The 14,680-nt window shown below is 36.6% G+C and overlaps 1 protein-coding gene across 2 annotated transcripts in view; it reads right to left on the bottom strand.

The window, feature by feature from the left end:
* Positions 1-6,539, bottom strand: part of LOC107584984 (catenin delta-2-like) — a 92,625-nt gene extending 86,086 nt beyond the window's left edge. The window contains exons 1-2 of one of the 2 annotated variants that reach the window (XM_016271786.1): positions 4,433-4,484; positions 1,731-1,861 (exon numbers count right to left, since the gene is read on the bottom strand). In XM_016271786.1, coding sequence (XP_016127272.1) covers positions 1,731-1,844 — 114 coding nt within the window. In that variant the 5' untranslated portion in view covers positions 1,845-1,861; positions 4,433-4,484. Of the gene's footprint in view, positions 1-1,730; positions 1,862-4,432; positions 4,485-6,410 lie in introns of those variants that run through there. The other variant, XM_016271787.1, reaches the window with a different exon arrangement.
* Between the last annotated feature and the right edge of the window lie 8,141 nt (positions 6,540-14,680).

Below are 14,680 nucleotides of genomic sequence, written 5' to 3' on the forward strand. Positions count from 1 at the left end.
AACAAACAAATAAATAAATAGTGAAGGAAAACTCATATAATAATGAAGAATATATATATATACAGTGGGTACGGAAAGTATTCAGACCCCCTTAAATTTTTCACTCTTTGTTATATTGCAGCCATTTGCTAAAATCATTTAAGTTCATTTTTTTTCCTCATTAATGTACACACAGCACCCCATATTGACAGAAAAACACAGAATTGTTGACATTTTTGCAGATTTATTAAAAAAGAAAAACTGAAATATCACATGGTCCTAAGTATTCAGACCCTTTGCTCAGTATTTAGTAGAAGCACCCTTTTGATCAAATACAGCCATGAGTCTTTACTCAGAGTGCCTGGTGACACCAGAGAGCTGAAAGGGGCTTTGAAAATTAATTCATATTCATATTTTGAACTTGAACTCCTGATTTGAATGCAACATCAATTGATCTAATCAAGAATTATTGATCAGTAAGAACATGGTGGCCTTGGCTCAACTCATGGGAAGACATTCGAAATGTTGACCTATCCTTTCCGACATTCAGCAGTGCTGCTTCATATAAATGAAAAAAAGAAGTCTGAATTCAGTATTAAGTCACACCAAAATAGCTTAGTGTCAGCCCATGAGATTATCTGGAGGATAAATGAGCAAATAGGAGGTACTGAATCCATAACCAGTGTATTTGAAAAATCAATACTAAAGGGAGCCGGAAAATGAATCACTCTTCAGACAGACTGAGAGGTGTGAGTAAATCTCTATAAACAGAGCTTTGCTGTTCTACACTACAGTAAATTAAAGCCAGCCAAGTTCATTAGAGGTTCTGAGACCACAAAACAAAAAGCCATGAAAGTTACTGAATGCTATGGAAAAACAACACAGATTGACATCAACTCAGCCTTCTCATTTTGATATCCGGTGCCATTTTATAATATTTTCAGGAATAGTTCCCTCACAAATTAACATGTTGCCATTATTTTCCAATCTTCATGTCATTCTAAAACCATATGATCTTTTATCATATGTGGCAGAATGTCTGAGCCACTGTTTTCCATCAGTTTTGTAATTGTTAACTAAAACTAAAACTATTAGAAAGCGTTTTTATTAACTAAAATAAGGCTGAAAATAAAAAAAAATTAAATAAATAATAGCTGAAAAGTAAAAGAAAATTAGAAATGTTAATGTTGTAAAAGCAAATTTTAAATATAAATTCATACTATAATACTACATAAAAAACACTGTCTTCCATACAATGAAATTGGATGGTGATTTTTACTGCCAAGCTCCAAAAAGTAAAAAAAGCACTATAAAAGTAGCCCAAAATAACATCATACAGGTTTGGAATAACATGAGAGCGAATAAAGAAGAATACATTTTTATTTAATTGTCAATAAAAATCACAATATCTTCCTTGGTTATTATTTGGCGGCTTAGTTCATTGTAGTTTGAGCCCTTATAGACTAATACACAAAGCAAGCTAAAAACGTTTTGGACGAATTTACATAAAACCAGCAGGGCTAAGTTATTAAGAGAGAGTCACACCTGTGTCTATCTGCAGATTCATCAAGTGATTGCACTATGAATTTCCAATTTCCTGTCCTGCTGCCAACTGGCATACACAATACCCTGCTGCATTAGCTTAAGATGAGTGTAGGAGCAGCCCTGGCAGATGTGCTTCTGAATAGTACATCACTACAGATCAGCGCTCTGGCTTCACATCGCCACTCACTCCAATGGAGATTACAAACATGTTTCTTTGTGTGGTTTTGTCTGAAGGTGAGAAGTGATCTAATAGTCCATTCCATGAGGATACTTCTCATCCTGTTTCTTCCTGTTTTCGGGTTGTACTGCATGTACAGCATACATATTCAAACCACACCTGACAGGCAAACAAAGGCACGGCTCATCCCGAGAGGCACAGACAGACATGTGCATCACCACACAAAAGCCTTTGTTTCATTCACGTGGTGAGATTCGCACTTTTGAGAATGCAGCCCCAGTACACAAAACATTATATAGAGGAAGCACAATAAATGATCGTGATCGCAGCATGTTTGGAAGCAACAGATGTTTGGAAGCGACAAACAACAGAGGATAAAAGCAGGAAGACATCGAGAAGATGTGCAAAAGCAGTGCTGGTGAATCAGTGGTGGCCACTTTGTTTGAGAAGTGAACTCCTTTTTTGTGAACTCTGAGCAGCTAAGAAATTCATTGAGTTTTAACATCGTCCTGAAGCAGCGGAGATGCTGAGATATTCAATTAGAGGCATGAGCAGACAGGACGGAAGTGCTTGCTCTTGACTCTAGAGCGCACATGCAGATGGATATTGACAGATTACATTTTCCCTCCAAAAGGGCTGATAAAGCTGAACTTTAGCCAGAGGCGGCCTGCACAAGACATGGACCTGGGGAGCTTTGCTGGAACCACCTGCTATAAATAGTGGCCAGCTGAGGACGAGAAAGAGCTGCCTTTGCACTTGGCCAGTAGTTCAGCAGGAAGACTATAAACATCAGAGCTTGGCCTGTCTGGCTGAAATGCTGGGCTAATCAGTATTCTCCACACCTCTGCTGTGGGAGAAACTGCTCTGTCATCTGATAGCCATTCTCCTTTCCCTTCCGAGTCTGCTTCAGTGTGTGCGCTAGCTCCTGTCTGGCTAAAGTTCCTTTACATCTATCTTTAAAAATGTCAATATGAAACTGCCTTCACAACCTGTTTGACTTCCGTAATTGTATTTTGAGAAAATGACATTCGGATGACCAATTCAGTTGAGCACAAATGACTTGTATGAGCAGGTTCATTTTAGTGAATCAAAACCAAGGAACTGCTGGGTCTAAATGATCATCAAACCAGTGAGTTATTTTCAGTGAATTAAAACCATACAGTGCGACCAGTCCAACTTATTCCCGAATAAATGATTCTTAGGAGTCGGTTCTTTTTAGTGAATCAAAACATACAATTGGAACAGTCCAAAGGATTATCAAACAAATTATTTGTTTGAGCCGGCTCTTTTTAGTGAATCAGAATCATACAGTGCGACAAGTCCATTCCACGGATTCCTGAATGATTCTTTGATTTTTTTTAGCAAATCAAATGGTCAAACAAATGATTCTTGTGAGCAGGTACTTTTTTGGTGATTCAAAAATATATACTGTCAATTTACAAAAAAATTCTGTCAATTTACTTACCCTCATTTTGTTCTAAACCTGTACAACTGTATTTTATCTGCAGAACATAAAATATATTTTGTTTCTGAATGTTCTTTTCATGCTCAACATCAATAGCTGTGTTTCCATCCAAAGTTGCGAATTTAACTTATGTTCAAACTTGGAATATCGCATAAAACATTTGCGAATAAGTACCGTTTCCTTCCAACGAGTCAAAGAGAACAAAATTGTCACTTCCTGATAAACTGGCACTAAATATCACTAAGAAAAGTAGAAGCAACTGAACATCATAATTTCATATATAATAAACTGTTTGCACCTCAGAGCGAGCAGACGAAACACAATAAATTGCTTTCAGAGGTGGATGCCTGCTGTTTTGGAACGCAGTTGTGCAAGACAGTTTAGGAGCAAATTATACAGAAATTTTTTGACTACAGACTTGGGCATTTAAGAATGACCATAACAACATTTCACATGCTGTGCAATGAGATCGGTCCACTGGTTAGTCAGGTTATGCCTTCCCATAGCGCAAAGTCACATGACTTTTTTGATGCGCATGGATGAATTTATTCGCAAAATGCATTTCCATCTCCCATTATTCGCATTAACCCTTTTTCGGCAAGTCAAAAACCTAAAATAAATTCTAAATTCGGCATTTCCATCACTTGTTTCTGATGCGATACTTCATAATGTGCATAAAAACAGGGTGATGGAAACATAGCTAATGTCAATGGTCACAAAAACGGTTTGTTTCCAACATTCTTCATAATACCTTATTTTGTGTTCTGGAACATGAGGGTAAGTAAATGATGACAGCATTTTCATTTCTGGATGAAGTATTTCTTTACGTACAATATAACATTGTAAGCATGTGTTTGAGTTGGTAAAAAGAGCCATCTCATAAGAGTCATTTGTTCAGAATTGGTTGTACTGGTCATGTTGCATGGTTTTGTTACACTAAAAACCCTCAAATAAATCACTCGTAGTTTGACTGGTATATTATGCAAAAACAGTGGGGGGAAAAAAGAGAAAAAAGACATTACCAGGCCTGAAATCATTGTGATGTTGACTGGTGTCATTTTTCACTATCCACTCCATAATGTGAAAGCATTTATGGATATGTATGTTGAGGGAAAAGAATGGCAGGGGTGAAATAACTTGTTCAGGGCTTCGGCACCATCTGCTGCAGTACTGTCACATATAATTAACTGTACTGCTCTACCAAGCAACCCCCCCACACACACACTACTGGTCCAGTACCACCACAACGTGTATCATTTAGATACCTTCAATGATATCTCCCATAATTCATCTGTTGCACTCTTTCTGCAGTCCTTGATATGTCATTTCAGATGGATAAACTAACATCGGAGGTTCAGTCCCACTCCAGACAGAATTAAAAGAAATGATGATTGGGATTGGACATTTACTGCAGCTGGTAAACTGCACCTAACCGAGAATGAGGCTGCAGAAACATTGAAGACGTGGTAGAAAACCTCAGGATATAATGATTTACAAAATAATGTAGAAGACACTGCACCAACACAGGCTTGCTGCATAATACAATGAGTTGCAGAATGTACTGAATTCGACATTTTTAGAGACCTCAGATATGATGACAGTGGGATGAAACAGAGCAGTAGTTCTCAACTGTTGGGTCACAACCTAAAAGTGGGCTACAGGTCTGTTCTGATTGGGTCATGAACTGGAGGGAAGAATAATGCTAAATACATTGTAAAATGCAAAATAAATAGAATCACATACTTTTCAAAGCAATGAGAAACATCTTAGTTCATTGTCACCATTATAGTTTAGTTAATGGATGTGTATCCAATCAAAATTTTAATTATTTTGGTGCAAATTCATAAATGCAGAAGCTAGCTAAATAAGGCAGATGTCAATACGGACAGGTTGGGTGTTCATCAGGACTTCTTCAGGTCTTCCCCATTCAATATGAATATTCAGTAATGATAATTATTATTATTGTTGTTGTTTAAAATATTCTTTTTGATGTATCACCATTTAAATTATGAAATGCAGGATTGCAAATAATATTATTTTACTGTAAAATAAAAAAAAAATTGTATTTAACAACAACAACAACAAAATATAAAATAATAAAATTACAATGTCTTAATTTCTTTGATTTCAAACATTAAACTATAAAGCTTTTAATTGGTTGGAAAACTGCAGGAAGATCTTTAAGCTTGCCTTTTGTTGGCAACGGATTTATAAATGACTGTAATCATAAATTTGGGAAGATGGTTTGGCACATGTTGCTTTTCTAAATGCACTTTATAACCAGTTGTTAATAGAGAGAACAAAAAACAGTTGAGAACCACAGATGAAAATTATATGCCAATTTTTTGTTTATTTACAAGAAAAAAATAGCACAAAATAGAGCAGCTGAAAATATAGTCCCAAATCTAATCAATCAAGCTATGATGGAACATTACTCCAGATATTTTATGAGAACAACATGAAACAAGTTGATTTTAGTGTGTGGTGAAACTGATGAACAGGCGGATCAAAGAAAGCAGGGGGATTCATTTAGTGTATTTTCTTAATAAATAAGACATTTTTCAGATGGAGAAAAATGCTGGTTTGAAGTGGAGCTCATTGCTGGATAAACTAATTTGGCTCTCACGGTTTTTTTCTTCATTAAATATCATTTAAAAGTTTGTCGGCTAGCTCGTCTCTCCCTCTGTTGCTGTTTTGCTCCCGCAGATTTATTCTCCAAATTTAATTTCCTTGTCCTGCAAGCTTCTCTTAAGCCTCTGGGATACAATCATAGAGCTGCTGTGTTGAGAACGGCTGTCAATATGCAGCTTTCCATGTATTGTTTGGCTGTGCTATTAGTGCATAATTACTGGTGCAATCCAAGGCACTCTTCATAATTGTGAAAACTTACTGCTGGGAGATCTACCATCAGAGACCTGTGATCAAATTTCAATAAAGGTGTGAATTATTTGTCAACGGTATGTACAAGAATTAATTTCACGCAACAACACGTATCAATAAAAATCTTTCGGTAGGTATTCCACAGCAAAAGTTTTCCCAAAGTAATACAAAATTTGTGCCAGAAGATATGGAAAAATCCAGCATTCAGATCCCACTTTCAAGACTAACTACCTTCTACACGGTCACAAAAAAAACCCTTTCTAAACACATTTTGCTTTGTATCACCTACAAATGTGCCTTGGTAAGCAGGTACATGAGCGTTAATGGCTAGTGCTTTGATCAGTGGTATAAAATTTTATTTACCTCAGCTTTAATCTTGTTGTCTCCAAAGCATAGGTGTTGCAAATATGCCGCTGCGTTGGACTGAACTGAGGGAAACTGGTGCTGCAACATCTGAATGACTTCAGGTAACTCAGGATCTCGCCAACCGAACTCCCTATGGAAAAAGAGAAGAGTAGGAGAGTGAATTTCACACTTCAGTTGTACAGTAGGTGGTGAAATAGGACGTATACTGTACGTTGCAGGCTGGCAGACCAGCACCATTACCGAGAACATCTCTAACACATGGAGGTTAAAGTGAAATAAATGTCTTTCCAGAAACTGTTACAGGGAAAATGGTTTCCATTATTGTGTTATTGCTCTGAAACAGTGGGCTTGGAGAAGAGGTAGGAGTTTACAATTGTGTATACCTGTGTGTATGTGAAAGTGTTTCTCTCAGTGAGAACGACTAGATTTGAACATTTTCACTGATATTGAGGAAGTCTGACAGAAAGATTGGTTGTACTCTGAGGGTTTTGGGTTTCTGATGATCTACGTTGCTGCAAGAATTATTTTCTTGCCTCATAGAAACCAGGTAGCAAATATCATAAAAAAGATATCATATTTGTATAAACACATCTTAAACATATTTCTATTTTTTTTTAAACTTATATTGTCATAAAAATATATTAAATTAAATATAATATAAACTATATATTACATATATTTACTATATACTATATTTTACATTTTCACTTAGGTTCAGATAAAAAAAGTAAATAAATAATAGATAAAAGTATACACAAATTTCAAATTGTGTAAATATCTTATACGCATGTATGTATTATAATTGTTTTTCACAGTTTAAAGAGGTGTTTATACTTCTTCAAAAATTTAATTTAATTTATTACATAATAATTTACACTTGCTCTCTCTATATATAAACACACACACACACACACACACACACACACACACACACACACACACACACACTGTGTTTCTTAGGTTCAGATAAAAAAAGTAAATAAATAATAGATAAAAGTATACACAAATTTCAAATTGTGTAAATATCTTATACGCATGTATGTATTATAATTGTTTTTCACAGTTTAAAGAGGTGTTTATACTTCTTCAAAAATTAAATTAAATTTATTACATAATAATTTACACTTGCTCTCTCTATATATAAACACACACACACACACACACACACACACACACACACACACACACACACACACGTTGTTTGTATGTTAATATATAATATTTTACACATATTGATTGGGTTTTTATACTTCTTTCTTAACGTAGAATATTTTGTATATAAAATATTCAGTTTTTATATTTTAGGACTCCTGCAAGGGAAGCATCATATTTGGGGGTTCATGGCAAGATCACAAAGACTTGGTTGGACAATTTAGTAACCACCAAACACCATAGCAGCGGCCTAGCAACAACACAAAAGATTCAGTATGCATTTGATTTCAGTAAGTTTTGCACAGACAAGATGCACTCAGATGGTGTAAAAGTCTAGTTTACGTTCCTCGAGTTAACACATACAAACAAGTGCATGGCTGTCATGCCCATTTCTTTGTTTTTGTGAATTACAGAATATTTTCCACCTCAGAGTCCATCACAGAGCGTGGCAGGCTTTGATAAATAAAGGCCCTAAACAAATGCCTTTTATCTAAGCAAGATTGCATTTGATAGAGATAAGAAGAACCACAGGAGGGATTCGGGAAGTTGCTGGTGTCTTAAGCCCTTAACCTGAGGGCCGGCACTGCTTGAAGGCAGCTGGTCTCTCCTGTCGCTGCAAACAGACCGATAAGCATCAGCCTGCCTGCAGTTAGGGGCCCATTCCTCCTGAGGATCAGTCTTCCCACCCGCCAGCCCGTAATCAAAATGAAAACGATCAGCTGATAAGATAAGCATTTTGCTTTTTGATTAATTAAAACTTAGCAGGGATTCTCAGTTCAAATGAAACGCCAGTCATGTGCCGTATAAAGTGGGGGAGGGTGGGTGCAGGTTTCATAGGCGCTGTACTAAACGCTAAAAAATGGGGCCAGTTGACACCATCAGAAGAGTTTCTTTTCCTTTTCCTCCATCGATGCGCAGGAACTTCACAGGCAGCGTGACAGAACTGGGGCAGAAAAAATAAGCTTTTTATGTGTGTGCATTTCAGTGTGTTTATCAGAGAGGAAAGATAAGAAGTAGTGCAAGGCAATCCAATGCACGATCATACGACTACGCTTGTGCGCAGACAGCACATACACACACACACGCATGCAGAACAGCCACCACGACTACAACGTTCTAGATCTTCACACAGTCACACTTGCATGCAGTGCACAGTCAAAATGTGCTTGAGAACTGACTTTTCACCAGCAAAACCTGATCATATTTTCACTAATACTTTTTGAAAACTGCTGACTCGTTTACAACAAAACATTTAAATCTCTTAATTGAACAATAAAGATCAACATTTAAGTGTCTTAAATGCCTTGAATGCACAGCCATGCGCCCGAGTCACTGTACCACAGATACATGTGCTAAACACTAAAACATATAAGGTATATAGACATAACAGTGTGACTTTCTGTAAAGTTGCTTTGACATACTGTGAAAACAGAAGTAGTGCAAGGCAATCCAATGCACGATCATACGACTACGCTTGTGCGCAGACAGCACATACACACACACACGCATGCAGAACAGCCACCACGACTACAACGTTCTAGATCTTCACACACACTGAGTGCTTGCATGCAGTGCACAGTCAAAATGTGCTTGAGAACTGACTTTTCACCAGCAAAACCTGATCATATTTTCACTAATACTTTTTGAAAACTGCTGACTCGTTTACAACAAAACATTTAAATCTCTTAATTGAACAATAAAGATCAACATTTAAGTGTCTTAAATGCCTTGAATGCACAGCCATGCGCCCGAGTCACTGTACCACAGATACATGTGCTAAACACTAAAACATATAAGGTATATAGACATAACAGTGTGACTTTCTGTAAAGTTGCTTTGACATACTGTGAAAAGTGCTATTCAAATAAATTTGAAAACAGAAAATATAAAATAATATCCAAATCAAAATATTAACAAAAATGATTAGTTCAAAACTGTGGTTAGCCCCGCCCACTGTACCATCTAACTGGTCCAAAATCCTGCTCCTCTAAATGTATTAAGATAAATTAATATACATTAGTTATAAAAATTATGGAAAATATATTCACTTAACTTGTTCAAAGTCAGGAGAATTTCAGAATATATACAGAAGCACACACACACACACACATATATATATATACCGTCTGGAGGGTGCTTATGTGTATTATCGGTATGTTTTGTCTGTAACAATAAAAACTAAATAATACATTAAAAATTCCTGCTCTTCATAATCTTACATAATCTCTGACTGACAGTGATAGAATGGTGTAGTGCAGCAATTTCACATTCACTATGGACAGACAAACAATTTTATTGCATTGTGTCTTGATTAAGCATAATTGTGTAAATGCCTGAACATAAACGCACCCATTCAGACTGCAACAAATGCAATGGTTCAGTGATTGAGGAGACACAGTCAACCACAAATTCATCAGCCCCCTCGCAGATGCACAAACACAAATAAATGGGCGTCAAAGTGGGAGAGACAACACAAGAAGTCTTCAAAACAAAGCTGTCTAAACATCTAGCTTCTCTTTCCGTGTTCAAACAATCCGTATCGTCACAACGCAGCTCCAGGTAACAGCTGCCAAACTGCAGGATTGCACAATGAGCGTCCTCCACCCATCAAATCTGGGGAGTGATGGGTTCACCCAAGACGACTGCTTGCAAGGCAATGGGCAGTGGCTAATGTGAGCGGACAGGCATTGTCATGGCCTCCGTCCAACAGCCTGCAGCCTCCCCTGGCCAAAGGATTATTTTTAGCAGATGTTAATAATGAACTCTCATAAATAACCATCATGCCCATGTAAGCGAGAGGTGCTGTAAAGTGAAACTGTCCCTGTGATTCCTTTAATGGCCATTAAGTAAAATAACAGGCACCAGGCAACATCATCATACATTTAAAGCCATTAATACAAGTACTTAAAGCTGCCATAGTGAATAAAGCTGATTTAATCTCACGCCAGTTTGCGGTCGGACTCGGAGTTCATTGACAAAGCTGATTTATCCCACTTCAATCAATACCTCCGTCTGATTGTCTTACAACTACACCAGTCCCAAAAGGCAAAGGAGCAGTAAATAACGGGCACAGACACATCAACTGAAGCATAATGAAGTCTGCAAAAAGAGTTTTGTTGGTCACATGGACAAATTTAGAGGAAGAAGTACAGTGACAGATACACAATACATACAGTGTCAACGGGACTCTGTAGTTCGAGGCAGTGATTTCCACCTACATGAGTCATACACTGCTCTACTATAATTTCACATTTAGTGAATTTAACATTCACAATTTCACTTTTCTAATCCTCAGCAGTATTTCCCATACATAAGCTTTACCTTTTATTAGATAAAATTCGAATTCCGCTTTACGAATTTCCGTATTTTCTGAACTTGGATGGATGACCCATGTAAACTGTGTAAATCCTTAGTTTTTTTTTTTTTTGAGAGAGAGAGAGAGAGAGAGAGAGAAAGGGGGGTGGTAATCGTGAAACTGATGTGCGTGTCGTTGACTCGTCATCCAACGTGGCAAACTGGATTCAACCAGTGTTTCCCATACATTTATTTATTTGTGGCGGCCCACCACAATATCCACATTAACCACCACAAATATCCACCGCCCCCTGCCATCAGCTCCCGTGTCTCACACACACAAATGCGACTTAAGCACTATATTTAGCAACTTTCAGACCCTTTTAGCAACTTTTTTTCCATAAAAGGTACATACTGACAAACCTAGTGACTTTTCTGAATAAACCATAGCTATTGTTCAGTTGGAAGATTTCTCCAGTACTGCCCCGTGAGTTTGTGGTCTGACTTTCTCGGTGCAGTATCGCCTCTCTCAGCATCTATTCTGTAGATGCAGTGCATTCAGTTGGCCATACCGCAGCCGACTCGTCAATAAATGAGTACAAAATAGCGTTTCCAAGCACCTGTTGCTTACTGACTGGGCTTATAAATATGAACATAGTTTGTCTGTTAATATGCACATAGTTTGTTACTCAGATGTAGGCAGTGCACTGCATGAGACAAAAAAGTAATATAGCCAAAACCGGTGCATTCAGTTGGCCATACCGCAGCCGACTCGTCAATAAATGAGTACAAAATAGCATTTCCAAGCACCTGTTGCTTACTGACTGGGCTTATAAATATGAACATAGTTTGTTACTCAGATGTAGGCAGTGCACTGCATGAGACAAAAAAGTAATATAGCCAAAACCACCGCATAAAGTCGCTCTTTAGTGTAGATGCATGTTGATTTTATCAGACGATGTCACGATTATAAATCAGGATTTAAGGATTATAGTGAGAGTGACTCCAGGTTAACATGTAGTATTAATGGGTCATGTTTAGTCACTTTTAAACTTGATTTATGACAACAGAAAATATGTCAATTGGAACAGCTTTATTGGGCATTCAGTATTAAAGTATGTGACAGTTCAGAGAGTAGAACAGATCTGAAGTGCCAAAAATGTCAAAAATGTCACAACGACGTTATAAATATGCTAATTAATATGTGATGCCACAAGTCACACAAAATCCTGTAGGAAACACTGCTCAGTGTCCTCCAGTTCTCTTCAATAGATTTGAGCTTTTGTATGTGTGTGCGCATCTGAATGTAGGAGTAGTGCATATATTTGTAAACATGATCCAAAGCTACAGTAACAGGTTTCCATTCACATAATTTTAGGCAAATGACGACGTTATAAATATGCTAATTAATATGTGATGCCACAAGTCACACAAAATCCTGTAGGAAACACTGCTCAGTGTCCTACAGTTCTCTTCAATAGATTTGAGCTTTTGTATGTGTGTGCGCATCTGAATGTAGGAGTAGTGCATATATTTGTAAACATGATCCAAAGCTACAGTAACAGGTTTCCATTCACATAATTTTAGGCAAATTTGGGTGTAGTTTAGACATGCTGGATAGAAGCATCAAGAAAAAAAGAGTTGTAAGATTTTAAATGTTTTTGAAAGAAGTATCTTATGCTCATGCAGACTACATTTATTTCTGTCATGACAACTCTCAGAGAGTTGAGCGTGGTAATATACATGGCAATGTTAATGTGTTTGTTCTTGGTGGAATAGATCTGCTACGCTGCTGCTGCGGCAGAGGAAGTAGTGAGACTTGCTACTGCCAATACATCCACAGACATGCTGCTGTGAGCATGTAAGAAATACTGCTGCACATATAACATATATGAAATAACCTCCATTTGTAACATACATGAAATCACCCCGTAGCAGATCTATACAGGTGGAGCTGGGGGAGGTGGAGGTTTTCTGAAGCGTGCTGCAACTGCTACAGCAAGCACAAGCCAAGTATTTGAACATTGAGCAACAAGCTCATTGGCTGCTGATGTGATTATATCAGATTGAGATCAGCCTGCGCCATCTAGAGTTTCATGACAGAACTTTTTATTTGTATCAAAAATACAGTAAAATATTAAACAGTAAAATATTATTACAATTATTTCTATTTAACAAAATGTACTGATATATCCCAACAGCTGGAAAAATATGAAGTACACACATTTTAGTCAGCCAGTCAAATCTAGATATAATCAAGACAAAAGGTCGACCAATTGATTGGTTTTGTAGATTAATTGGCACCGATTGTCAATTGCTGGACCTATCGGCAAAAATCCATCCATGTCCGGACGGCACTGTGCTTTTTGCCTGGTGTGTGACTGCCATATTTTGATATTTTTATTAGGTAATCATCAAGTGTTCTAAAATAGAAGCAATTAAAGTTTGAGAGTATACGTACATAAAATATCCAAATGTATGTAATTACAATGCTATGGCCTTTGTGTAGATATTTAAAGATGACCATCTTTAAGCATGACTGTTGAAATTAAATTGGAACACTTTACAATAGGAGTCCATTTGTAACATTAACTAAGATTAATAAAAGCTGTAGAAGTAGGCTTATTGTCCCTTTTATAGTGAACATTAGTTAATGAACTATGAACAAACTTTAATGATTCAGTATATAATTAATATTAATATTTGTATTCATTTACAAACTATGGTTCAGTATTTTTGTTTAAGTATTCAGTATTTATTTTTTTGTTTAAATAGTAAAGCACTCATTAGTTTTCATTCAGTGTCCATTTTAAAACTATCGGTTGATTAATCAGTATCGGCCAGGGTGGTACAACCTAGCTATCGGTATCAGTAAAATCCACTATCAGTCGATCTCTAATAAAGACCACCATCAATTCATCTTAAACTCAAGTATCTCATTCCCATCCAGCAATACAGAAATTAATACATTTTTTATACATGCAAACTATTTAAATTGCTATACAAAAGTGAATTAGCTAGATAGGATGAGTTGTTTAGCAGAAGAGCCCCATACTAAATAATCAGGAATAATTTCTGAACCACACATAAGTCTTCTTCAATGAGTTTTTAATAAGATAAGAGTCCAGCTACATTCCACAGATGACCTGATTTATTGATAAGCTTAAAGCCAAAGAAATTATATGGTGATCTATCGATGCCTTCTGAAATAGGAAAAAATCTCCTGGGTAATGATCAAATTTCTTCTCAAGAGCTAGGGGTGGAATTTGATTTTAAATGAGGCAATTAACAGGATAGAGTTCCTTAGAGAGTCACCAGACTCCATCACAGTGGCACCACAGAAAGTAATGAGAGAGATGGTCATGCTGGTTAATGGTGCTGAAAAAATGCTGCCATCCTTCCTATGTTTAATACATGACGGATGTGACATATTTGCAGCTCTCAGAGAAACACAGAAGACTGAGAGGGGTATAAACATACATACGCACACTATATTTAATTCGACTTTTTAAAAAGGTAATAATTTGTAACTAGTGGAAAAGTAGTGAATTATTGGAATACTAAAATTTTTAAAACAAATGCTAAATATATATACATTCAGTCAAAAGTTTAGAACAATTAAGATTTTTTTGTGTTTTCGAAAGAAGTCTCTTATGCTCAGACTGCATTTATTTGATCAAAAATACATTATAACAGTAATATTGTGAAATATTATTACATTTTAAAGAACTATTTTATATTTGAATACATTTTAAAATGTAATTTATTTCTGTGTTGAATTTTCAGCAGCCATTACTCCAGTCTTCAGAGAAGGAACATTT

Source organism: Sinocyclocheilus grahami, unplaced genomic scaffold (assembly GCF_001515645.1).
Source record: "Sinocyclocheilus grahami isolate Dianchi unplaced genomic scaffold, SAMN03320097.WGS_v1.1 scaffold65.1, whole genome shotgun sequence".
NCBI lineage: Eukaryota > Metazoa > Chordata > Actinopteri > Cypriniformes > Cyprinidae > Sinocyclocheilus > Sinocyclocheilus grahami.